The following is a 27,948-nucleotide window of genomic DNA, read 5'->3' on the forward strand; positions in this document are numbered from 1 at the left end:
AGCTCTGTTGGAGGTCAAAGGGGGAAGGAAGGATTCCATCTCTGGAAAGATGTGTGGTTAGAGTGGGAATTCAAAGGTAATGGTGGAGAGCAACTACTAAGGGATTTTTAGGTAAAGGGTACAACATGAACAACATTAAGAAAGAAAGAATATGGAAGGGAAAAACAGAAAGTAGAATAATATGGCTGGAGAGAAGAGAACTATGTGAGCAGGCCAGATTTGGAAGGTTTTGAATGTCAGCCTGAATGTATTCTGTATCTAATGGGTAGCTGTGCAAGGTTTATGGCATTATTAGTCTGTGCTTGCCAAGACTCTAAAGATTTTTCTGCATCAGCTGTTGATCCGGGTCAGGCTGAATGTCTCCAGGTCACCCTGGGTTAGGATGATGTTTCCAAGCCTGGCTCAGCCTTCAGGGACTAGGGACAGAGTTTCCTTTGCCTGCACGCTTTGATCTTGCTTGGGGAAGCTGTTTCTACCATGCTACAAATATAAGTGCTATTTTTTCCAAGACACCTGGACACTGCTGTGTGGGCTTTCTGAGAGATCCTGCCAGGGTCGTGGGGAGTCTGGCCCCTCATTCTACACTTATCTTCAGCAGAACCACTAGCAGAAGGCAGGGTTCCTAGCTCAGCCTACTGATCACCATGAATTCAGCAGGTAAAAGCAACAATGACACAAGCAGACATAAAAGAGGCAATTCAAATGAATTAATGGTACCATTTGGGGCCAGATTCCCAAGGAAGCCTAGGAGAAATCTGACGAGAAGGATAAAAGGAAGGTGTTTACCCATGTCAGGTTCAAAGAAATAAATGTTATACTTTTGACTCTAGGCATACTCCAGGGGTAATAAGAGCACATTAAATATCTACCCGGCCAAATGCAGTTTGTTCACTAGGACAAAAGTCCTGTGAAATCCTTTATGGAGGCTACACTCTTCATCTTGGTTCTCAGGGAAAGTCCCTCATCTGAAAAAGCTAACAGGGCTAGCAACCCTCTGCTCATGTCAGAAGGAAAAAAAAGGAAACATTCCCTGGAGTAAACAGTACAAGAATAACTGAAATGGAGGAAGTACGTGATTTCAAGCTTGTGTTGCTAACAAATATTTTCTGTGCATATAACAGTAAGGAATGCAACCAATCTGTGGATAAACCCAGGGAACGTTTCTGAGTCAGTACTCCCTGAGTGCTTCCTCTGTGCTAGGCACTTGGCTAAATACTTAATATTTGTCTTGCTCAATATGGTAGCCACCAGCCACCAGCTACTGAGCACTTGAAATGTGGCTAGTCTAAACTGAGATGTGCTTAAATTTTGAAGACTTAGTATGAAAAAAAGAATGTAAAATATCTCATTTATATTTTTACATTGATTGCATGTTAAAATCATAATATTTTTGATATACTGGGTTATATATGTTATTCAAGCTAATTTTATCTTTGTTTTTTACTTTTAAAAATATGACTACTAGAAACTTTAAAGTTACATAAATGGCTCACACTTGTGGCTTGCGTTGTATTTCTATTGGAGAGCACAGCTTCAGATGATCTCCATTCTGCATCCCCATAACAACCTTATAACATAGACTATTACTAGGTCTGTTTATTGAAGAAGAAATTGCTGAGGTATAGAGACTGCAAGGTACTTGCCCAGCATTATTAAGTGCTGGGGTTGTGGTTCAAACCAGGGTTGGTCTTATCCACTATATTATAATAAACTGCCTCTTCAGCTTGCTTTATGTCAGTATTTTTCTGGGTGACTCAAGTGTAGAACTCTGGGTTAGAATGTGGTCTCCCTCGCTAATTGCTTGCATGAGCTTGAGTGATTATCTTAATCTCTTCATGTCATTAGACAGGAGCGTAATACATCTAGTAAGTCAATAATGCATTATTGTCTTATGTGCATCACTTCTTTGGCTTCACAATCTACGGAAACAAAGATTCAGTTCAACTTAGCAAATGTCTCCTTAACATCACTATGTACAATTGTGAAAAAGCCCAGATAAACACCATCAGGTATGTTAATTCCTGAGAGGGAGTTAATTATGTTTGGAGTAACACCAGAATGAAGGAACAAAACACACTTTAACTTTTCCAGTTGTAAAAAGAGAAGAGCAACGCTCACTTTAAGCTTAATGAATAACAGATACAATACGGTTTTGAATTGATATTGACTATATTGGGTGCTTTACATATGATCATTTTTCAAGTATTCTTACAACCTCTTACACAAAGGATCTTCCAGAACTTGAATTGTTTTGGACTAAGAAAATCATACCAACGCTAAACATAAAAGCAAGGGAAAGGAAAACCTGGTGCCACGCAGAAGTATTTCTTTTCTGTTATTGTCATATTTTAATTTAATTACATTGGTGAGAATTCATGTCCTCCCTAACACACTCCAAATGCTTCTTGTTTCTAATTTTTTAGTGCATATACTGATCATAATCTGAGCCCCACCTGAGAAAGCAGCTCACTCTTCAAGGCCATAGCTGATCCTTAAAAGCACGAAAGAGAAATTTTTGGTATCGCTTATATTCCGTTGTGAGACTCCAAGTCACAATCTCTGCTCATACTTGAGTACAACTGACAAAAACATCTGACCTAGAATCCTCTTCAAGCCCGGATCACATAACTTTGCTACAGAATTTCGATAGCAGCCCCACTTTATCCAGTACTTGTCACTAGCTCTGGCTCCTTGCTTCACCATCTGTCCTGTGTTCTTATTACTATGACTAACTTGGCTTTGAAGCCGTTTCAACATTCCACAAGACACCATGTGTTCTTGGAAATTATGTCTCAGTGCCACCTAGTAACTTTTTCTGGCAACCGTGTTTTTTCAGCTTCAGGTACAGCACATTGGTTCATCTTATTCTTTGATGGATGGCACTCCATTAGCAACTGGGTGTACAAGGCCGTCTCTTAATCATTCATTTATATACTCCTTTTCTTCTCCATTTTCCACTTCTGTTCCTCTGCTCTCACCATAAGCAATCATTCTTAAGTGCGTTCTGTAAAATGTATATATTTTTGTTTTGATGCATACATTTTTAATTTATATAAATCATATCATCATAAAAAATCTCACTCTCTTTCTTTACTACATTTTTAAGAAGTCTAACCATGTTGTCAAGTAAAATCTAGACTGTTGCATCTGATACCTAGTTATCCGTCCATTTTACCCATCTACATCACAAAAATGGACATGCGCATTGTCCTCAACTCACCGATATTGCTAATAATGCTGCGACAGACATCCTCATACGTCTTCCCTTACAGGTGAGACTCTCTCTGGATTCCTAAACCATTCCCGGCAGCAGAAATACTGGGATATAGGATGTATGTGTCAGTCTGGTGCCCACCAGGAAAACAGAACCCACTCTAAGCATGTAAAACCAAGGGACTTTAATGCAAAAACATGTTGCAGAGGTGATGCAAGTGCTGAGAGCCAAACTGGGGATATGAGGTAACTGAGAGATTAGCAATAGCAGGAACGTGATTACCACATACAAACTGCAGGAATTACTTGTAATAGGAGCCTGCGTCTGATGCAAGCTGCCAGTGGAAGCTGAAAGAGAAGGAAAAAATATAGATACCCCCTTGGAGACAGAGGGAAAGAGAGAAATACCCTGACTTTTCCCTTCTCCCATCCCATGTCCTATCAGTGCTTTTTGCTGCATTCCCAAATGCATCCTGCAGGTGCCAGAGCAGAGCAGGGACAGGTAAGGAACAAAGAGAGGGCAGACAGTTGTAAGCACACCCTATACTTGATCTGACTAAGTCCTGCTAGACTGCTCTCCATAGTAACTAGCACCAGCTATACTCCTCTCAGCAGCGTGTCCCCACATACCATCTACTCTTTATGGTCTACTATACTCCAGAAAGTAGCAGTAGACCTCTCTTCCATCCTCCTTTGAATGTGTCTAGACTATTGCAGATGCCTCAGGTAGCTCCTTAAATCTAGCAGCTTCCTGGAGCTCGGGAACCCATCCATCGATTGGGCCATAGCCTCTTGAGGGCAGCAACCTCAACAGTTTTTGGTTTTTCTTGGGTTTTTTTGGCCGTGTTGGGTCTTCGTTGCTGCACGCAGGCCTTCTCTAGTTGTGGCGAGCAGGGGCTACGCTTTGTTGTGGTGTGTGGGCGTCTCATTGTGGTGGCTTCTCTTGTCACGGAGCATGGGCTCTAGGCGTGCTGGCTCAGTAGTGGCGGCGCACGGGCTTAGTTGCTCTGTGGCACGTGGATCTTCCCAGACCAGGGCTCAAACCCGTGTCCCCTGCATTGGCAGGTGGATTCTTAACCACTGCGCCACCAGGGAAGCCCCACCTCATCAGTTTTATTTGTAAGGCCCTACTTGTCATTATGCTCAATGCTACTGACCAAGTGATAAATATACTTGTTGATGATTGGTGTCATGCCTTACCCCTTATTGTTATGATTTGGCTTGCAGACTGCATGGGTGGCAGTCTTCAACAAGCCACTTGTGGCACTGTGGAGGGAAATCTCTAGGGAGAGCCTGTGGGTGAGGGAGAGAGTTGATACTCAGCCAACAAGCATAGTTTAAGACCATAATGGTTGTCAAAACACTGTGTTGGTTGATAAACAGGCTCTGCTCTGAGCAATGCTAAGTGACCACTGTGCCCTGACTGCCCCAACCACTTCCTTGGAAGCACCCCTCCCTCCAAGACCAGCAACTAAAGGGATATGTCTGGCCTGGCCAGGGGACTCTAGAACTCTGCTGCTGCAATCTGGCTTGCCACTTTCCCAGCTGGTTTTTGCATATGGCTTACTGGTTGTTAAATATTTTAAATATCCTTCCTGTGGAGGAGTATCACAAAAGAAGCATAGGGGAAAGTCTGTAGACTTTTGGGTGTCCTGTGACTCCCAGGAGCCTCCTTTCTATGTGTGATGATGGCAGAGAGAATCCTCCAGGATTATATTCCTGATAGAAAATGCTCCATTTGTTTTTTGCTTTTCTATTCATTTACAGCATACCCAGTAAAGTGCACAAGGCTGAAGTGTACCGCTCGTTGAAATTTCACACGTGTACACCCATGTATCCACCACCCAGATCAATATATAGAACATTTTTAGCCTCCCAGCTGGCCCCCTCCTGCCTCCTTTCCATCAATTACCCCAAATAACCATAATACCAACATCTATCACTATTACTTAATTTTGCCCATTTTAAAAGTTCTGTAAATGGAAGCATAGAGTACATACTCTTTTGAGTCTGGTTTCTTTTGCTCAACGTGAAAAATGTCCTTCCTTTGTGATTTATTTGGCTATTTTTCCAAATTGTTAAGTTGGATTCTTAGCTCATTAATTTCAACCTTTCTTCTTTCTTTTTGCATTTATTACAGTTTTTAAAAATTGTGGCAAAATACATATAACATAAAATTTACCATTTTAACCATTTTTAAGTGTACAATTCAGTGGCATTCATTACATTCACAATGTTGTGCAACCATCATGATTATTTCCAAAATTTTTCATCACCCCAAACAGAAAGTCTGTACTCATTAAGAAATAACTTCCTATTCCTCTCCCCCTTGAGTTCCTGGTAACCTCTTTCTGTCTCAATGAATTTGCTTCTTCTAGGTATTTCATATAAGTGGAGTTATACAATATTTGTCCTTTTGCTTTTGGCTTATTTCACTTAACATGATATTTTCAAGGTTCAGGCATGTTGTAGCACGTATCAGAATTTCACTCCTTTTATGGCTGAATAGTATCCCATTGTACGTATATATCACATTTTGTTTACCCATGTATTTTTTGATGGACACTTGGGATGGTTCTACCTTTTGGTTATTGTGAATAATGGTGCTATGAACATACTGTACAAATAACTGAGTCCTTGTTTTTAATTCTTTTGGGTATATACCTAGGAGTGGAATTGCTGGGTCATACGGCAAGTCTATGTTCAGCTTTTTAAGGAATGGCCAAACTGCTTTTCAAAGCAGTTGCACCATTTTACGTTCCCACCAACAATGCACAAGTGTACCAACTTCTTCACATCATTGCCAACCTTTTAATTTTTTTTCTTCTTCTTCTTTTTTTTTTTTTTTTTTAGGTTGCACCGTGTGGCATGTGGGATCTTAGTTCCTGAGCAGGGGCTGAACCTGCGCCACCTGCAGTGGAAGAGCAGAGTTCTAACCACTGGACCCCCAGGGAAGTCCCTTTCTTTGTTTTTATAGCCATTCTAGTTGGTGTGAAGTACTATCTCATCGTGGCTTTGATTTCTATTTCACTCATGACTAATGATTTTGAGCATCTTTTAATGTGCTTACTGGCCATTTGTATATCTTTGGAGAAATATCTGTTCAAGTCCTTTGCCTATTTTTTAATTGGGTTGTTTGTCTTCTTGTTATTGAGTGGTAGGAGTTTTTAAAAAAATATTCTGGATATTATACTCTTATCAGATACATGATTTGTAAATATTTTCTCCCATTCTGTGGACTGTTTACTCTCTTGACAGTTTCCTTTGATGCACAACACAATGGTCTGTAATTTTTATGAAGTCCAGTTCATCTATTTTTTCTTTTGTTACTTCTGCTTTTGATGTCATGTATAAGAAACCATTGCCAAATCCAAGGTTATGCACATTTGCTCCTCTATTTTCTTCTGATTGTTATAGTTTTAGCTCTCAAAATTGTCTTTAATCCATTTCTGAGTTGATTTTGGTATGTTCTCTAATGTAAGCGTCCGATTTCATCCTTTTGCGTGTGGCTATCCATTATTTACTGAGGAGACTACTATTTCCTCATTGGTCTTGGCACCTTTGTCAAAGACCAGTTGACCATTCATTTCTAGGCTCTAAATTCTATTCCACTGGTCTATACAGATGCTTTTGATTATTGTAGCTTTTAGTAAGTTTTGAAATAAGGAAACTTTGTTCTTTTTCAAAATTGTTTTGATTATTTTAGGTCTCTTAACCCAAAATTCCATATAAATTTTAGGAAGAGATTTCCATTTCTTCAAAAAACATCATTGGGACTTTGATAGGGATGCATTGAATCAGTATATCACTTTGGGTTGTACCACTGTCTTAATAATAAGTCTTCCAAACCGTGAACATGAGATATATTGATATTTCCATTTATTTAGGTCTTAACCTTTCTCCTTTTTTAGTTTAATAATTTAAGGTGATTTCATTCTAAGTATCATTTTAGTTTCATCTCCCAGTTTTTGATATTTTTACATTTTTAAATTTCTGTCTTGATATACTCCTTGACCCATGAAGTATTTGTCTTGTTTTATTTTCAAATAAATGCTTTTAAATACGATTTTACTATTGATATTTAACTTAATTGCAATATGATCAGGGTTGTGGGTTAAATGATACCAAGTCAGAGATGTGTAAAACTTGTTTTATGAACTTGCAAATATAATGTTGTATATGTTCTTGAGAAGACTGTTTTCTATGATTGTTGGATGCAAAGTTCAGCATATATCCATTAGATCAAGCTTTAAATTCTTTGTCCTCACTGATTTTTTTGGTCTGTTTGATTTATTACTGAGAGTTGTACTAACATCTTCCTATCAGGATAGTGTATTAATCAATTTCTTTTGTAGGTCTATCAATTTTCCTTTTTGTATTTTAACCTATGTTATTACGTGCATACAAATTTAGAATTGTGTATCTGTGTCTATCTACTGTGTATGCGTGTGTGTGAATTGCACCTTTTATCATTTTGCATAATGATACATTTAATACTCTTTATATATCTCTAATGATCTTTTTTGCCTTAAAGTCTATCCTGTCTGATATTAATATAGTTATATCAGGTTTCGTTTGCTTAATATCTACCTGGTACATCTTTCTTTATATTTCTTCAATCAATGTATTTATCTTATTAATTAAATAAAATAATTCAGTATTTTAGATAAGTTATTTTTGTTAATATCCACTGATTAGAATGTATTATGATTTTATACAACCCACTTTTTAAAAGAATACCAACGTATTTATAGTTTTCTTTGTTCAACATTCCATCTCACATTGATATTCATTTGGGGATCATTTCCCTTTTATCTGAAGTGCAACCTTTATAATCTTCTTTAGTTATGGTCTTTTGATGATAAATTCTGCCATTTTTTGTTTGTCTGAAATGTTTTTGAGCCATATTATTGGAAGATAGTTCTGTTAAGTATGCAGTTCTAAACTGACAGTTGTTTTTACTCAAACCTTGATTATTTAATGTCTTTGACTTCTATAATTGCTTTAGAAGTTAGCTTTCAGTCTATTTTTTGTTCCTTTGTAATAATCTATCTTTCCTATCTGGCTATTTTTAATGTCAAATATTTGTCTTTTGTATTCATGGTGAAATGCTAAGTGAGATTTTATTCTTATTTATCTTATTCAGAGCCCACTGTCCTTCCTGAAATTGAGAATTTGTATCTTTAATCAAGTCTGGAAAATTCTTAGCCATTATCTTTTAAAATATTGCCTCTCAATTGACATTTCTCCAAAGAAGACATACAGATGGCCAACAGGCACATGAAAAGTTTTTCAACATCGCTAATCGTTGGAGAAATGCAAATCAAAACCACAATAAGAAATCACCTCACACTTGTCAGAATGGCTATCATCAAAAAGTCTACAAATAACAACTATTGGTGAGAATGTGGAAAAAAGGGAACCCTCGTACACTGTTGGTGGGAATGTAAATTGGTGCAGCCACTGTGGAAAACAATATGGAGGTGCCTTGAAAAATTAAAAAAAGAACTACCATATGATCCAGCATTTCCACACCTGGGTATAGCCAAAGAAAACAAAAACACTAATTTGAAAAGACACATGTACCCCAATGTTCACAGAAGCATAATTTACAATTGCCAACATATGGAAGCAACCTAACACCTTGTCCAGATGCCAAGGGTTTCTACTATTCCAAGACCATTTTATAACATCTCAGCTTAAAGTTCTGTGTTTTTTGTTGTTCAAATGCTTTTTTTCTGGAAAGTACCATGCACTAAGTATTGCTGAGTATGTAGTAAAATGTTACAGAGATAGTAATTAGTCCTTGAGTGGGAAAGATCCAGTAACAGTGTTTGGCAACCCTGTTACGGGTATTTGAGTAACCCTCTTTGGAAATAAAATGGTCACACTATCTGCCAATAGGGCTAAAGACAAAACAAAACAAAACCCCATCATCCTCACTCTTAAATAACATCTACTTGTTGGATTACTATACGTAACACATTTTACCTTTGTGCTGCAAAAGAGAAAGAAGGGGAGAGAGAAGAGAATGAATGAGAGATTCTCTGAGTAATGACTATAATTAAGGCATGGAATGTGATGAAAAAAAAGAATCTTAGTTATTTCCTACCAGATATGAAATCAGATTTACTACATGGAGCAAATATCAACTTGTGAGGATACAGGAGTCATGAAAATAGGTGGTTTTTTGTTCATTCATACAACACTACAAACTAAGTAACAAGATGACAAAGACCAAGTCTGTTTTATCCCCCATTGCCTCCCCAGTGCCTAGCACGGCCATAACAAACAATATTTGTTGAATGAGGACCTACTGTGTGCTATGTACAGTACTAGGAGCAAGGTGGACATGACCCTAACCCTCGGTCCTAAGGAGAAATCCTACTTCCTCAAAGTAATAAAAGCTGGAGTTTGGAATCAAATAAGTATTAACGATATTATCGAAGATAATGAAAACAACTAACAGGGCTCCTTTTCAAGATTACATTCATAGCTTTCTCTATCAACTACTATAACAACTCTGTGGATAGCCGGGCAAATATTAATATCCCCAGTTCACAGTTGAGATAATAATACTCAGTAGTTACTGAGGGATTCTTACTTGCCAGCACAGCGTTCAACGCTTTACATTCATTATCTCATTGAATTCCCCAATAACCCCATAGGCAGATACTACTATTTCCCTCATTTTCAGACTAGGAAATCAATGAAGCTAAAACAAATTTAAGCAACTGTGCGGGGGTGGGGGTGGGGGTGGGGAGTGCGTAATTATTAAGTGGCAGAATCATGATTTATCTCAAGCGGTGGGACTCCAGGGTTTTCCACTGTGCCTAGAAAAGGCAGCTGAACACGCAGAGCAGGTGAAGATGCTGGAGCTAGTGCCAGTCGGGGCACCTTTATTACCATCCAGATATTTAACAGGTGCCCAAAGGTGAAGCTAATTTATTCCCAGAGAGTTTAAAGAGAAGACTCATCTTTAAATGACTACAAAAAGTATCCCACCATAACAGACACAATTTAACTACTGCAATAATTTTGAGAGAAGAGAATGTTTTGCTGCTATTTCCTCTAGAAGCAATGCTCACTATTTAAATCAGGAACATTCAGAAGCAGTGAGAGAACTTAGCAAACCCCAAATACATCCTCATGCAATCCATATTTACGTGGGCAACTGCCTATCACGGCCAACTGGATGGCAATTTTACTGCTGAAGTGAGTCCAGGCAAAAGGCTCAAGCAACACAAGAGCTGGGAGGGACTCTGGAAACCAGCTGGTGACTAGCTAGATACCAGTGCGCAGCCCCCGATTTACTGAGGCGGTGAGATTCACGGAGTTCCAAGACCTCCAGAAAAGCATTCCGTGCTAAAAGGCCTTCCCACCACTAGAAATCAGTCTATCCCTTTCGCCCCCTTTCCACTCCTTCTCTTGCTCTCTCTCCAGCTGCTTTCTTCCTTTTCAACACATTTTTTGAAACGGTGGTGAACAAAATAAACACGAACACGCCTTCCGAACAGTTTAAAACATAATTAAACCAAGAACCTGATCCTTCGCGCTTCCCCTGCCACGGTCCACGCCTCGGGGCGTTGGAGAAGGTTCTGGTGAGGCGAGGGTTGGGGAACGCAGGGACGCCCCGCGGACGCGTGTTCCCCGCCAGCAGCAGGGGGTCGCCCTGAGCGAGTCTGCGCAGTGCACAGCTCCGCGGGTCTCCTAGCGACCCGAGAGGCGGGGGAAACACACCACCGGAAGCCGGGTGGGCAGCCGGGGAAACACGGCTGACCGCAAGCGGCTGTCCGCACCCGCGGCGCGGGCCCGGGTGTCGGTGGGCACGGACTGCAGGCCCTGGTAAGCGCGCGCACGCGCGCGGGTGGAGCGTGGGGGAGAGCCTGCACCCCCTGCTTGCTGCGGCTGGGGGCGGGGGATGGCCAGGGGCGGCGGAGGACCCAACTCCCTTTCCTCCTCATGGTCCCCCGCAAAAGTAGACCATAACCAGCGCGCGACGTTCCTCAACGCCAAGGACACCTTTTTTTTTTTTTTTTTTGGTTATCCTCAGAGTCCCCCAGAGGATGTAGACGAATATACCCATTCCAGATGGGAAACTGATGGCCACAGAGTCCTCTGCGGAGACTGGTTTAGCCTGCGACCTGCCCTTTTCCGGGTTAGACAGCACCTGGAGCCTTGGCCACCCAGCTGGTAACTGTGGCCAAGCTGAGCCTGTGTTTGGAGAGTACCTCGGGTACTGGGGTGGTCTGCTGCTGTTTTGAATGTGTTGATCACAGAGAGACAGCAGTCAGCTGTCCTGAAGAGAGATCTTAGTTCCCTGCCCAGGAATTGAACCTGGGTAGCCTGGATGAAAACCAGGAATCCTAGACACCAGGGGCTAGAGGCTAGAAGCAAAGTTCCCCTGGCTCTTACCCCCACTGAAAACAAGAATGTTTCAAGGAGGCAAAAACTGTAAAAACAGGTACAGCATTTATTATTAGAGACACAGCACAATGTATGGGAGAGCACACACTGAAACAGTTTATTTAAGTCAGGAGCTAGGCAGAAATACACACCCAGGGAGAAAGGGTATGGGCGTCCTCTCTTAATGAGGAGGAGACAGTAAGTCAGAAACTAGGCGGAAGTTCACAACCGGAGAGGAGTGCTGGTCTCCTGATTGAGAAAAGCAGTGAAGAGGTGATTTAAATCCCTTCTATAGGACAGTCCTTCCAGGTCTTTGTTTACATCTGGCCAATTATCTTGCTTCTTCCTTCACACCTGACTGGTCCTAGGATGCTCCCCAACATGCGTGTGCAATATTTTGCTAAGATGGATCCCACCGCAGAGGCCTGTGGGTGCATGTCCACACTTACTATGGGGTGGCGCCCCCTCCCTTTTTGACCCCCAAGGAGCCTTCCTGCGCATGTGCAGAAAGGGAAGTTTTCCTGACCTCAGGAGTGGTCATCTTATCTCTTTACTTCAGCTTAGCTCAGCTTCTGCCACTAGCTTTGTCCTTGGAGCGTCTGGGGGAGAACAAAGCTTCAATTTTACTCCACGTGACAGACACCAGCTGTCCAGCCCAGGGGCCCATCTGTCTCCTACCTCTGTCACTGCCGCAGGACAGGAAGCTGAGGCTTTCTGCCTTTGCTGATTCCTCGAGCTGCTTATGAGAATGGAATTCGGCTCTCTTGTAGGCAGCACGATGTGATGGTTAAGATTACGAAGTCTAGAATCAGAAAGGCTGGAGTTGAAGGCCAGTTTTCCTCTTGTTTGACTGGTGACCTTAGGCAACTTAGTTGCTGTTTCTGGACTCAGTTTTCCTACCTGTAAAATGGGGACAATAAAAGGAATCAGCTTTATAGGATTGTTGTGAGGATTTACTGACATAGCACCTGTGAAGCAGTTACTGCCACATACATGCACTGTATACATGTTAGCAATTACGAACTCTTTGAGAATCTCTCCCCACCCCCATTTTCAAACTATTTGCTTTGAAATAATTATAGACTCACAAGAAGTTGCAGATATAGTGCAGAGGCCCCATATACCCTTCCTCCAGATGCTTCCAGTAGTAACATCTTGCATAATGATAGTACATTACCAAAGCAGGAAATCAGCACTGGTGCAGTATATGAATTAGACGGTAGACTTTACTTGAATTTCACCAGTTGTCACTTGTGTGTGTGTGTGTGGGGGGGGGGTTCAGTAAAATGTTGTCATATGTATACATCAAGATACAAAACTTTCCTCACCACAAGGGAACCACTTCATGCTATCCCTTTATTATCATTCATTTTCCCACCCACAACCCTTGTCAACCACTAATTTGGCCTCCATTTCTATAATTTTGTTCTTTTGAGGATGTTAGATAAATAGAATAATACCTTTATTAAAAGTATAAAACTTTTGAGATTGGCTCTTTTTCATTCAGCGAAAGCCCTTGAGATCCATCCAAGAGATTGTGTGCATCAAGTTAGTTCATTTTTACTGCTGAGTTGTATTTCGTGGCATGGACGTACCATGGCTTATCCATTCATGTGCTGAAAGACATTCAGGTCGTTTCTAGCTTTTAGCTATTACATATAAAGCTGCTATGAACATTTGCGTACAGGTTTTTGTGTGAACATAAGTTTTCATTTCTTTAGGATAAATGCCTGACACTCTTTTGCAATTCTTAAACGTGGAAATATCCAAGTATCATATAGTGACTGTGAAATAGTAAACGTTTAGAAAAAATGTTTTATTTTCTGGGTCAAGCAAAATTTTTCATGAACTTAACAGAATGCAGAGTGGTAAGCTTATCAGCTATGAGAGGTAAAGTGGTGTCATGGGAAGCCCTCCAGCCAGATTGGTTGCCTTATTCACCTCTTTGGAACTCAGTTTCCTCATTGAAAAGTGAGGAAGGTGAACTAGATTTCTTTCAAAGTTTCTGCCAGCTCTAACATTCTATGAGGTTTGAGCTAGCTGCCACACTTTCCCCATTTTAAGTGGTATGACTGTCCTTAAGTAAAAATATTGGTTATCGGATTTGATTTTATGAAGTGCTTGTGTGATGTATTAGGATAATGAGAGACCTGCCATTAAGCTGCTCAGGTTGCAAGTCCTGACTTTGGCCATGGCTGGATATATTAGATTATCCACGTCCCATTTTCCTTCCTATTTGTCCATCTGTCTCTTCCATCTTAGCTTCATGCCCTAACTACTCAGTGCAAACAGGGGTCTGATGGGTCAAGAAACAGAGTGAAGCAGGCTGCATATGAGGCAGTAGGGAGTGGTAGAGACTGTGAATAAGAGAGCATAGGACTTGTCTAAAAGATGGCAGCCCTTATACCAATAATGGCTCCATGGATAGGTGGACCCAGTGTCCCCAGAGCTCCTAATTTCTGTTCCAGATTATTTGTGTGAACTTTTTTATATGTCAGAAGCTCTGGCATAGTGGTTAAACACCTTTCTCCAGAGGCACACTACCTGTATTAAAATTTCAGCTCTCCCCCTTATCAGCTGTGGGAACTTTGACAAGTGTTTGGTTTTCAACTTCTTTGTGCCTCAATTTCCTTATCTGTAAATGGGAATAATATTAGTACCTACTTCATAGGAGTGTTATGAGATTAAAATAAGTTAGTTCATGTAAAGCACTTAGAACAACACGTGTTATATAGAAAGTTCTCAATACATGTGAACTCTTATGATTCTTATTAAAACACAAATGGGATCAAATGACAGGTCTGTGGGCCTGATACAGTCCATGAACAACCAGTTTGCAACCCTTGACCCCCTGAGTTTAGAGGAGAAATCGAGGTCCACAAAGGTTAAATGAAGGGCGAAGGTCATGCAGCTAGCTAGGGGCGAGGTGTCACTGTGTCCAAGTTCTTCCCACTGCACTGTGTCCCTTTAAAGGATAAGAAAGAGTCCCAAGAGGGGTCACAACTTGTGAGTATTCTTCACAAAGAGACTGGATAGCTGGATGGTGGTGACAGCACCACCAAATGTAATAATGGATTACATTTACACATAGTGACACGGATGAGCCTTCGTGGTATCCTGCTTGGTAAGCAAGTCACAGAATAGTACCATTTACGTACATGAAGGATACACAGGTCTTATAAGGATGTCTGCAAACAACGGGTACATTCCAAATCTGTTAAGAGTGGTTTTGCTTGTGCAGGGGAGGGCAATGACGGTGGGCTATGGGAATAACGTACAATAAAGAAAACAGGAGAGGGGCCTTGCACAGACCAGCGATAACGTGCCATGAACCAGGACTATGATTAACTCAGACTTCGCCACGTGACCCTCCCTTCCCCCACCTCTCCTCCTGAAACAGGTGGAGACCAGCCTGCTCACAACCTCCTTCTCCCACCCTTGTGGTCCTTGTGGTCCATAACACCGGCACGTTGTCTCGCAGGTACAGAGAAGATCTGCCGTCCAAGTGCTTCACAAAGCACGGGCGCAGGTCGCCACGCCCCACGTCACTGAACAGCCGGCGGTGGAGGTTTGTGAGAACGGGACTGGATGACTTCCGGAGAGGCTGCCCGCCTTGCGGAGGTGTGATCACTCGGGGCCCTGAGGAGGGCTTTCTCCCCCAGATTTATCACAGAGCTCCCCGACCTGCCCCGAAGAGGAGCCAGAAGGACATGCTGCCTAGGGAAGCAGCCCTGTGTTCCACGCTCTCGCCGGCCCGCCAGGCGCGGAAGGACTTCCTGGCGGACGTTGAGGCCCATCCGACCCCGCACCCCTCGGCTCCCTACCCGGACCTGGAGGAAGACATGCCCGCAGAGGTGACCACCCGGGGAATATTGCTCCTTAGATGCCTGGGGAGTTCCCTCCAGGGGGAGAGGGTGATGAATGTGTCCCCAGGGGGGCAGTTCTCCTGGGGTTTGGAGCAGCCTTCTAAGATGTGCAAGTGGCAGCAACATACCCGCCGCTCCCTGTGCTTCCTATGAGGCCATCCAACGTACAAAGGCCCAGCAAACCGGAAGTGTCCGACTTGCTTACCCCTGAAGCTCTACCAGTCTACTTTGCTTGTGACTTTTTAGGGGGAGAATAGAGTGGAGGAATTGTCCAGTCTTGCTTCTGTCACGTTAGCCTGGTCTTGGGAGGTGTCCGTGAGAATTATTAACGGATGGCTAGAAAGGCACCTGCGCACCTGAAATGTCATGGGCAATTTCACCAGATTGCCAAGACTAGGGCTGGGCAGCAGCTGCGATATGTCACCTCTGTCCCAGGCTTCTTTTAAGTTGCAGGTCTAATGTCCTTCGCATACGTCTCTTGTCCTTATAGCTCAAAATGGCTTCCACACCTCCAGACATCGAGTCTGTCTTTCAGACAAGAAGGGGAAGGGGCAGAGTTTAAAAGTTGCACGCCAGCTGACTCTTTTAATTAGGCAAATAGTAGCCTTCCCAGTAAACATCTCATTCATCTGACCACTCTTAGCTGCTAGGGAGTCTAGAAAATTGAATTTCTTGGGTGGGTATTGCAGCCCTGAACAAAATCCAGGACAAAATTCTATTAGATTTAAGGAAAGGGGGCAGGATGGTTATTGGACAGGGAACTAACAGTGCCTGCGACCCCGCTACCCCCTTACCCCCTGCAGTCTGTTCCCTATGTCAGCAAGCATGACAGTTGTCGAGAAGGTAAACTTTTGAGGCTCTGCTCAAAGCTTCTCATTCAGAGTGAAGTCCTTGCCATGGTCTGGAAGGTCCTGCGTGTTCTGTGCTCCATCCCATTCCTGCCCTGCTCCCTCTCCAGCCTCACCGCCTACTCCTCTGCCCTCCTCAGTCTGCTGCAGCCACTCTGGCCTCCTGGCTGCTCAGCAAACGTGAACAAGCATGTCCAGTTTAGGTCTCTGTTCCTTTGCCTGGAGCACTTGCCCCCGGATGTCTGCCGGCCTCACTCCTTCACTTGCTTCAGCTCTTTCCTCAATTATCTCCTCACTGGAGAGGCCTACATAAAAAGACACTCCCCTCCCTCTCATCCTCTGTGCCTTACCATGATCTATTTCCGTCCTAGCAGTTGTCAGCACTGGGCTTCTCACTGGAATAAAAGCTCTACAAGGGCAGGGCTTTTCAAGGGCAGGGATTTTATCTGTGTCTTTCACTGTGTACCACCAATACCTGGCATATTGTAGACACTCAATAAATATTTATGGATAATGGATGAATGAATGAGTAAGTGATTAGTGTCAGGGAAGTCTGTAGAAAGGACAACTGGAATTTCTAATCAATGATTTGGCCCCTGGGCTTTCCTTCACTGCCTCCTGTGGGCCAGAGCTCTGAGTCCGTGACAAAGAGATTGTTTGAACACCTCCTTAGAGGGCACATGGGACAGTGGCTCTTATTCCCATGTCTGACCTCCTCAAACAGATGTGTTGGCTTCCTTCTGAAGCAGGATCTCTTCTTGTGGTGCTATGATGGCCACCAGCAGCTCTAGATGTAAATTTTACCCAGAAAAACACCACCTCTTTTTGCACGGTTCCAGCAAAATTCCATGACCAAATTTCCCTAGGTCTCACTTGGGTCTTGTACCCATTCGTAAGCCAGTCACTGTGGGCCTGATTAACACGGTCAGCCTGCAGAGTGATGAGTGGTCAGGACAATTCAGATCACAAGGACTGAGAGTGGAGAGAGACATGATTCTCCAAAGAGAAGTCTAGAGACTGTTACTCATAGGAGGAAGAATGGATGGTGGGCAGTCAAATAAACAGAAATTCTCTAGAGACACCTTTTTTCTGTGGGGCAGTGGGGTCCGGGTGGGTCCAGAGGAACTGTTCCACCTAGAGGAGACGGAACTTCAGTAAAAAGGCCACATAGCTAATGTCTAGGTGATGGACGTTTACCTGCAGCACCCAGCGCTGTATTTACACTGGAATTGATGAACAGAATTGACCAACTGGAAAGGAAAAGGAAAGGGATGACTAGGTCCATTCTGTTTTAGAATCAAGGGGCACCCTTTTCAGCTCATCTTTCTTTCCTCTAAAGTTGTTTTCTGTTTGTAACTCTTATTAAAGGTGCTGGAAGTGCTGGGTCCTGACAGGAAGCTGGAGGACACACGGGGTTATTGTCAGGGCATCCGGAAAAGAATGAAGGAACCCACAAAACTTTTAAAAAAACGTTCTACTCAAGTCTTCCTGGGGCAGTAAGTATCGTTCTTAACCTCTTGCTCATTCCTGTCCCATGATGAAACGTTCTAGTACAGATCTTCCTTGACTTACGGTGGGCTTATGTCTCCATAAACCATGGTAAATGGAAAATACCATAAGTCAAAGATGCATTTAATACATTTAACCTACCAGACATCATGGCGTAGCCTAGCCTACCTTAAACGTGCTCGGAACACTTACATTAGTCTACAGTTGGGCAAAATCATCTAACACAAAGCTTATTGTATAATAAAGTGTCGAATATCTTATGTCATTAACTGAATACAGCACTGAAGGTGAGAAACAGGATGGTTGTGTGGGTACAGGATGGTTGTAAGTGTATCGGCTGTTTGCCCTTGTGATCACGTGGCTGACGGGGAGCTGTGGTTCGCAGCCCAGCATCACGAGACAGTATCATCACTGCATATCACCGGCCCAGGAAAAGATCCAAATTCAAAATTCAAAGTGCATTTTCTAGTGAATGAATGTTGCTTGCTTTTACTCCATCATGAAGTAGAAAAATTGTAAGTCGAACCATCATAAGTCAGTGACTATCTGTAGTTACCTTCTCAAAGCTTCTCATCTTTAGAATATTTTAGGAATAATTAAGAATCTTGAGAATAATTAAGAGAAGCAAAAGTAACTAAGTTCCTGAGGAGGAGGGAAGGGAGCCTCGGGTCCCGCTCTGAAGAGTGTTTACTTCATAAACGGATGTGAATTAGCCAGCTATGGAGCGAGTACGGGTGTATCTGCGTGACTCTAGGACAGCTGTCGGAGAAGAAGAAAACTGCAGAAAACCTGATTGACTTTGATTAGCCCACAATGGCTTTCTGCATTATCTGTGGCAGAAGCCCTTTTATTCAACAGGACTGAGACCAGTAGTTGGTTGAATAACCAACCAACCAAACCAGCCAACCAAGAGGCTAACATAGGGAATTGTAGAAGATGATACTTTAGTACTTGACACATTTTGCTTTACCCTAAAACATAACTGTACATTCACTTGCTAGTCTTTTAATATAAAGCCTTTTTTTGGAGTACGGGTCTGCTGCTTGGAGTTTCCCAGTCATCTTTTTTGCATAAACTACACCAGTAATGCCACCTTCATTGAACCTTTCCAAAGCACTAAGCTTAATTTTCATAGAAACCGCTCTCTTTCATATCACACTTTTGTTTTCCCCATTCACATATTATTTAATTTAAAATGTAAATGCCATGATAAGTATACTTGACACAAACAGATTTGGGATATGCATTTGACCGTTGAAATTGATGAGATCACTGGCAGGCACTGAAGCGTATGGGTGAACTAGAGGGCAGCCCAGCCACAGCACCCAGGCCACTTACATAGGACCCAGGACCACGGCCAGGGTGTGTGGAAGGGGCCACGGAGAGCTTTGCTAGTCATACGAGTTAGCTACATGGAAGTGGAGTAAGAGAGAATCCACTGATTAATTATACATGTTGGTTAGTGGGGGACACGAGGTGACAGGAGCCCCACTGTTCTGGCCTCTTAGTGTACCCCTGGTCAGTCTGGGGAGAACAACTGGGCACACTCGTCTCAGCTCTGCCCTTCTACTGGAAAGCAAGATGGCCCATGGAAGCACGAGTTCTCCTCTCTTCCTTCCTTCTTGAGGGGAGCCCCACCCTGGTCCATGCCGCTGCTGCCCGGATGGGACAGTCTGCCCATTTCTGGATTTCAGTTAGCAAGTCCTCTTGGACCTGAACCCAAGTGCTCGAACATGGCTACCGCCAGTGATAAAGGGGACATTTTGGCTTTCGTCTTTGCTCTTTGTATTATTTTTCAGTGCTTAGAATGTGGGTGGGGAAGAGGGAGGAGTGTTGTAAGTAGGGGGTCCCCTTGGAGACTCCAACAGTGTGGGTCAGTGTGGCCCTGTGAGCATCTTTGAATTCTTGACCCTCAGGGACCACTAGCTCATTCTATTTATGCAAAAAGATCAACAGTACTTATCAAGCACCTACTATGGGTCATGGTCAGTGCTAGGTTCTGAGGACACAGTGGTAAACAAGTTAGGACCCCATCTTCGTGGTGATTGCAGACTGGTGTGGAAGAAAGCAGTAAATATCAAGGGCATCGAGTCTTTGTTCACAAAGCTATATGTTTATGAAATATGACTTTTCTTTTATTTCTATTTATATCTGACACCAAGCCCTCATCCCACTGAATAGCAAACATTCAGTCGTGGTCATTTTTGTAGTGTAAGAAAGTGGGATAGGCCTCTAGCAATTGCAGAGGCAATTAAATTGATATTTAATTTCTTTCTGGTTTTGGGGACTCTTTCTTTTCTCAACCCTTTGCTGTTTCTGTCACACTCTATGCATCCACCCCACTCTCCCCATCCCATCTCAACGCCTACATAATTACTTCAGTGAGCTTGGGTTTCTACACAATATAAGATGTGTCTTTCACTTAGGCAGTTTTCTTGGTCAACCCTGTAAAACTCTCCAGGGCAAGAAATTTCAAGCTAATGGGTTATCTACGTAAGAGGGGAGAAGGTAAAGTATAGAGAAAATGAACAAAATTAATGTGTTAATAAATTGTCATATCACAGAATGAATGTATAATTATATAATGGCGAGGGCTTTTTTTGTCAGTGTATTCTCAGTTTCCTATGGCTGCTACACAAAGTAACACAAACTTTGTGGCTTAAAACAATAGAAATTTATTATCTTGCAGTTCTGAAGGCCTGAAGTCAGAAATCAGAATTACTGTGCTGAAATCAAAGTATCCGCAGGTACGTGTCCTTCCAGAGGCTCTAGGGACGAATCTATTCCTTGCCTCTTTCAGTTTCTGTAGGCTGCCAGCCTTCCTTGGCTTGTGGCCATATCACTCCATTCTTCGAAGGGCAGCATCTTCAAATCTCTCCCTGCCCCGTCTTCACATCACCTTCTCCTCTGTGTGTGTGTCAAATCTTCCTCTACCTCTCTCCTATAAGGCACTGTGATGGCGTTTAGGGCCCACCCAGATAATCCAGGATAATCTCCCCATCGCAAACTCCTTAGTTTAATCATATCTGTAAAGACTCTTTTTCCACATAAAGTAACCTTTAGAGGTTGCAAAGATCAGCACCTGATCTCTTTGGGAGCCGTTAGCAGCCTCCCACGTGAGGTAATATCTCCCATCTTTAAAACAACTTTCTTTAACTATATAGTCTCTTCTTTCCTTTAGAGCAGAACTGCTTGAAAGAGGTGTCCATACTCACTTCCTCTTTCATTCTTTCTTGAACTCAGCAATCAGCACTCCACTGGATCTCCCTTGGGTCAAGGTCACCAATGGCCTCTATGTTACCTAATCAGTTCTCAGTGATCACCACTTGATGTAACTGTAGCAGCTGACACAATTGATATCATCTTTCTCGAAACACTTTTTCATTTTGTCTCTGGTACATCCTCTTTCTTGGCTCTCCTCCTGCGTCATGGTCCTCTCCCCAGTCTTTTGCTCGTCCTTCCTCACCTTCTTTTTAACCTTGAAGTGCATCAGTCTCTGACATCTTCTTTTCTACATGTTATGCAATCTAAGTCACCTCATTCAGGCCGTCTATGTATGTATGTTTAACATTTGCCTTTGAGTGTATAATTGGCATCTCAGACTCGACAAGTCCTAACTGAACTCTTGATTTCTTCCCCAAACCTGCACCCGCTTCTGTCTTCTCCAGATCAGTAAATAGTAACTCCATTCTTCCAGTGGCTTTTGAAACAGTGGTTGCAATCTGCCGAAAAATCCTAACGCCTTTACCTTTGAAATATACCTAGAATCTCACCTGTTCTACTACTGTCAGTCTATTCCAAGATACCATCATCTCTTGCCTGGATTATTGGAATAGTTTACTAACTGGTCTCATGGCCTCCACCCAGCCCCCATCCTCTGCCCCAGTCTATTTGCTGCACAATAGCTAAAGTGATTCTGTAAAAAACTTAAGTCATACAATATCAGTCCTGTGCTCAAAATTCTCCAGTTGCCTACTTATTCAGAGTAAAGTCCATAGTCCTTACAGTTGCCTCTCAAGTTCCTTATGATCAGGTTCCCATTATCTCTTCAGGCCTCATCCTCTACTATTATATCCTTTACGTACTCCTCTCCAGTCGCATTGACCTCTTTGTGTACCTCATACATGCTTAGCACCAACCTCAGGGCCTTTGCACATGCTTTTCTTTTCTGCCTGGTGTCTGCATTGTTTGATATCTACATGGTTTAATCCCTTTCTTCTTTTGGGTCTCTGCTCAAAGATCACTTTGAGAGAACTTTTCTGTATAAATAAGAGCCCCCTGTCATCACTCTCCATCCCTCCTGCCCTGTTTTATTTTTCTTTATACCACTTATAATCACCTGGTATATATTTGTTTAGCTCTTTCCTATCTGTCTCTCCCTACTCAATTGTAAGCTCTGGGAGGACAGGGTCTTAACTTTATTTACAGCTGAATCCAAATGCCTAGAATGGTGCCTGGCACATAGTTGGTGCCTAATAAATATTTGTGGAATGGATGGATGGATGAATTAATATATAGGTGCTATGAATAAAAGGTACAGGGTGCTGTGAATAAAATGTGGGCTCTGGGGACAGACTGTGTGAATACCTCCCTGAGGAAGTGGCATGTATGTTGAGACATAATGGGGATGAGGGAATAGAGTTGGCATTGCAGTCAGTTAGAATAACATGTACAAAGGCCCTGTGGCTGGATGGGAGCATGATAAATTCATGGGACTGAGAGGGGGCCACTATGGTTGGAGCTCAGAGAGTGAGGGAGTGTGTAGTTACAGAAGAATCTGGAGAGATAGGCAAGGAACAGGCCATGAAGAGCCCTGAAAACTGAGTTTAGACTTAGATCTTTACTGGAGGAGTAACAAGAAGCTATTGAACTCAAAAATCTTGTACCTGAATGTCCATAGCAGCATTATTCATTATAGCCAGAGTGGCAACAACTCAAATATCCATCAACCAACTGATGATGGATAAACAAAGTGTGGTCTCTCCATACAATGGAATATTATTCAGCCATAAAAAAGGAAGAAACTACTGATACATGCAACAGCATGTATGAAACTTGAAAACATTATGCTAAGTGAAAGAAGTCAGACATAAAAGATCATATACTATATGGTTCCATTCAGATAAAATGCCCAGAATTGGCAAATCCACAGAGACACAAAGTAGATTAGTGGTTTTTAAGAGCAGAGAGAATGGTGGGGGTGGGGAGATGAACAGTGACTGTTAATGTTTATGGGCCTTCTTTTTGGGGGTGACGAAGATGTTTCAGAATTAATGGTGATGGTTGCACAACTTTGTAAATATATGAAAGCAACTGTATACTTTGAAATGGTAACTATTAGGGTGTGTGAGTTATATCTCAAGTTTTAAAAAGAAGCTATTGAAGACGCTTAATCCAGGATGAAGGGTAGCTGCATTTGATAAGACAAGATTTACACTTTGGGAATGGATTAGGGATTAGCAGTTAGGGCCTTAAGAGAAAATGCAGAGACCCCAGCAAGGAGCCTTTTGCAACAGTCCAGAGAAGGAGACAGAGTTAAAATCTACCAGATTTACTAATAGGCTGGAGTTTAGGGCTGAGGGAGAGAGAAGGCAAGGATATCTCCTACTTGTCAAGATAGTCTTGACAGATTCCAAGCACTGTAATTTGTGTTTTCACCTGAAATAGGTCTTAATAAATGGTACTCATAATTTTAAAAAATTAACTTACAGTGATAAAATTCTATATCAGCTTTAATTGTTCTAAATAAATATGATATACTTGTCTTTATGATATTGATAATGAGAATATGATCTTTGAAAAATACTAACATAGAATTTGTACCAGCTTGCAAGAGCCTGCCTGTTAAACATACTTGCATTATGAGCTCCTCCCCAAGATACTATTTGAAATCCACCTGGATTCATGGCGCTGTATATTGTGATTCTTTGATGATCTCATTAACTTTAGTCCCAAGAAGACTCCTGTGTCACATCCAGGCCAGTGGCTTTATGAAGAAAAGAAGCCAAGTGAATCAGATCTGCTCTGCAATGATGGTCCACTTCGTCATGAAAACGTACGCAAAGGAGTTAGCGACTTCTGCAGCTGGGCTACTAAGTTTGTAAGTTACTGGTAATACTTAAAAGTCAAGCTCAAAGTTGCTTTTGTTAAAAAACAGTGTTTGGATATAATCTAAGTCAAATAGGCAAAGTCGTAAAGGAATCTTTTGACTCTCCCACTGTTTAAAATAGAAATGTTTCTTGTAGGTGAAATTTCTGGAAAGTTTGCAAGCTTACAGCCAATGTTTGAATGTTTATTGTTTATAAGTACATTGCTGTTGTTTCATATATTTTTTTTAATTTAAAAATTTTTTTATTATTATAATTTTTTTAATTAGCTTTTTATTTTGGAATTGTTTTAGATTTACAGAAAAGTTTCAGAAATAGTAAGAAATTTCCCATATTTCTCATGCCCAGTTCCTCCTATTAATAACATCTCTTGTGTTAATAATTAGTATGGTACACTTGAAAAAATGCGTCATTATCAATACATTTTTTTTGAATTTTATTTATTTTTTTATACAGCAGGTTCTTATTAGTCATCCATTTTATACACATCAGTGTATACATGTCAATCCCAATCTCCCAATTCATTACACCACCCCCCACCTCCCGCGGCTTTCCCCCCTTGCTGTCCATATGTTTGTTCTCTACATCGGTGTCTCAGTTTCTGCCCTGCAAACTGGTTCATTTTTCTAGGTTCCACATATATGCGTTAATATATGATATTTGTTTTTCTGACTTACTTCACTCTGTATGACAGTCTCTAGATCCATCCACGACTCTACAAATGACCCATTTCGTTCCTTTTTACAGTTGAGTAATATTCTATTGTATATATGTACCACATCTTCTTTATCCATTTATCTGTTGATGGGCATTTAGGTTGCTTCCATGACCTGGCCATTGTAAATAGTGCTGCAATGAACATTGGGGTGCATGTGTCTTTTTGAATTATGGTTTTCTCTGGGTATATGCCCAGTAGTGGGATTGCTGGGTCATATGGTAATTCTATTTTTAGCTTTTGAAGGAACCTCCCTACTGTTCTCCATAGTGGCTGTATCAATTTACATTCCCACCAACAGTGCAATAGGGTTCCCTTTTTCTACACCCTCTCCAGCATTTGTTGTTTGTAGATTTTCTGATGATGCCCATTCTAACTGGTGTGAGGTGATACCTCATTGTAGTTTTGATTTGCATTTCTCTAATAATTAGTGATGTTGAGCAGCTTTTCATGTGCCTCTTGGCCATCTGTATGTCTTCTTTGGAGAAAGGTCTATTTAGGTCTTCTGCCCATTTTTGGATTGGGTTGTTTGTTTTTTTGTTATTGAGCTGCATGAGCTGTTTATATATTTTGGAGATTAATCCTTTGTCTGTTGATTTGTTTGCAAATATTTTCTCCCATTCTGAGGGTTGTCTTTTCATCTTGTTTATGGTTTCCTTTGCTGTGCAAAAACTTCTAAGTTTCATTAGGTCCCATTTGTTTACTTTTGTTTTTATTTCCATTACTCTAAGAGGTGGATCAAAAAAGATCTTGCTGTGATTTATGTCAAAGAGTGTTCTTCCTATGTTTTCCTCTAAGAGTTTTATAGTGTCTGGTCTTACATTTAGGTCTTTAATCTATTTTGAGTTTATTTTTGTGTATGGTGTAGGGAGTGTGCTAATTTCATTCTTTTACATGTAGCTGTCCAGTTTTCCCAGCACCACTTATTGAAGAGACTGTCTTTTCTCCATTGTATATCCTTGCCTCCTTTGTCATAGATTAGTTGACCATAGGTGCATGGGTTTACTCCAGGGTTTCTATCTTGTTCCATTGATCTGTATTTCTGTTTTTGTGCCACTACCATATTGTCTTGATTACTGTAGCTTTGTAGTATAGTCTGAACTCAGGGAGTCTGATTCCTCCAGCTCTGTTTTTTTCCCTCAAGACCTCTTTGGTTATTCGGGTTTTTTTGTGTCTCCATACAAATTTTAAGATTTTTTTGTTCTAGTTCTGTAAAAAATGCCATTGGTAATCTGATTCTGTAGATTGCTTTGGACAGTATAATCATTTTAACAATATTTATTCTTCCAATCCAAGAACATGGTGTATCTCTCCATCTGTTTGAATCATCTTTAATTTCTTTCATCAGTGGCTTATAGTTTTCTGCATACATGTTTTTGTCTCCCTTGGTAGGTTTATTCCTAGGTATTTTATTCTTTTCGTTGCAAGGGTAAATGGGAGTGTTTCCTTAATTTCTCTTTCAGATTTTTCATCAGTAGTGTATAGGAATGCAAGAGATTTCTGTGCATTAATTTTGTATCCTGCAACTTTACCAGATTCATTGATTAGCTCTAGTAGTTTTCTGGTGGCATCTTTAGGATTCTTTATGTATAGTATCATGTCATCTGCAAACAGTGACAGTTTTACTTCTTCTTTTCCAATTTGGATTCCTTTTATTTCTCTTTCTTCTCTGATTGCTGTGGCTATGACTTCCAAAACTATGTTGAATAAGAGTGGTGAGAGTGGACGTCCTTGTCTTGTTCCTGATCTTGGAGGAAAGGCTTTCAGTTTTTCACCATTGAGAATGATGTTTGCTGTGGGTTTGTCATATATGGCCTTTATTATGTTGAGGTGGGTTCCCTCTGTGCCCACTTTCTGGAGAGCTTTTATCATAAATGGGTGTTGAATTTAGTCAAAAGCTTTTTCTGCATCTATTGAGATGATCATATGGTTTTTCTTCTTCAATTTGTTAATATGGTGTATCACATTGATTGATTTGCACATATTGAAGAATCCTTGCAACCTTGGGGTAAATTCCACTTGATCATGGTGTATGATCCTTTTAATGTGTTGTTGTATTCTGTTTGCTAGTATTTTGTTGAGGATTTTTGCATCTATGTTCATGAGTGATATTGGTCTGTAATTTTCTTTTTTTGTAGTACCTTTGTCTGGTTTTGGTATTAGGGAGGTGATGGCCTCATAGAGTGAGTTTGGGAGTGTTTCTTCCTCTGAAATTTTTTGGAAGAGTTTGAGAAGGATGGGTGTTAGCTCTTCTCTAAATGTTTGATAGAATTCACCTGTGAAGCCATCTGGTCCTGGACTTTTGTTTGTTGGAAGATTTTTAATCACAGTTTCAATTTCATTCATTGTGATTGGTCTGTTCATATTTCTGTTTCTTCCTGGTTCATTCTTGGAAAGTTATACTTTTGTAAGAATTTGTCCATTTCTTCCAGGTTGTCCATTTTATTGGCATAGAGTTGCTTGTCATAGCCTCTTAGGATGCTTTGTATTTCTGCGGTGTCCGTTGTAACTTGTCCTTTTTCATTTCTAATTTTATTGATTTGAGTCCTTTCCCTCTTTTCCTTGATGAGTCTGGCTAATGGTTTTGTTTATCTTCTCAAAGAACCAGCCTTTAGTTTTATTGATCCTTGCTATTGTTTTCTTTGTTTCTATTTCATTTATTTCTGTTGTGATCTTTATGATTTCTTTCCTTCTACTAACTTTGGGTTTTGTTTGTTCTTCTTTCTCTAGTTCCTTTAGGTGTAAGGTTAGATTGTTTATTTGAGATTTTTCTTGTTTCTTGAGGTAGGCTTGTATAGCTAGAAACTTCCCTCTTAGAACTGCTTTTGCTGCATCCCATAGGTTTTGGATCGTCATGTTTTCATTGTCATTTGTCTCTAGGTATTTTTTTATTTCCTCTTTGATTTCTTCAGGGATCTCTTGGTTATTTAGTAATGTATTGTTTAGCCTCCATGTGTTTGTGTTTTTTAAGTTTTTTTCCCTGTAATTCATTTCTAATCTCATAGTGTTGTGGTCAGAAATGATGCTTGATATGATTTCAATTTTCTTAAATTTTCTGAGGCTTGATTTGTGACCCAAGATTTGATCTATCCTGGAGAACGTTCTGTGCGCACTGGTGAAGAAAGTGTAATATGCTGTTTTTGGATGGAATGTCCTATAAATATCAATTAAATCTGTCTGGTCTGTTGTGTCATTTAAACTTTGTGTTTCCTTATTAATTTTCTGTTTGGATGATCTGTCCATTGATGTAAGTGAGGTGTTAAAGTCCCCCACTATTACTGTGT

At 41.2% G+C, this 27,948-nt stretch overlaps 1 protein-coding gene across 1 annotated transcript in view; it reads left to right on the plus strand.

Moving 5' to 3' along the window:
• Positions 1-27,948, plus strand: part of FAM47E (family with sequence similarity 47 member E) — a gene marked incomplete at its 5' end in the record, with an annotated part of 55,810 nt that overhangs the window by 16,285 nt on the left and 11,577 nt on the right. The window contains 4 exons of the mRNA XM_079919828.1: positions 10,928-11,058; positions 15,101-15,473; positions 17,702-17,829; positions 23,792-23,942. Of these exons, the coding sequence (XP_079775954.1) occupies positions 10,928-11,058; positions 15,101-15,473; positions 17,702-17,829; positions 23,792-23,942 (783 nt within the window). The remainder of the gene's footprint in view (positions 1-10,927; positions 11,059-15,100; positions 15,474-17,701; positions 17,830-23,791; positions 23,943-27,948) is intronic.

Source organism: Stenella coeruleoalba (assembly GCF_951394435.1).
Source record: "Stenella coeruleoalba genome assembly, chromosome: 4".
Taxonomy (NCBI): Eukaryota; Metazoa; Chordata; class Mammalia; order Artiodactyla; family Delphinidae; genus Stenella; species Stenella coeruleoalba.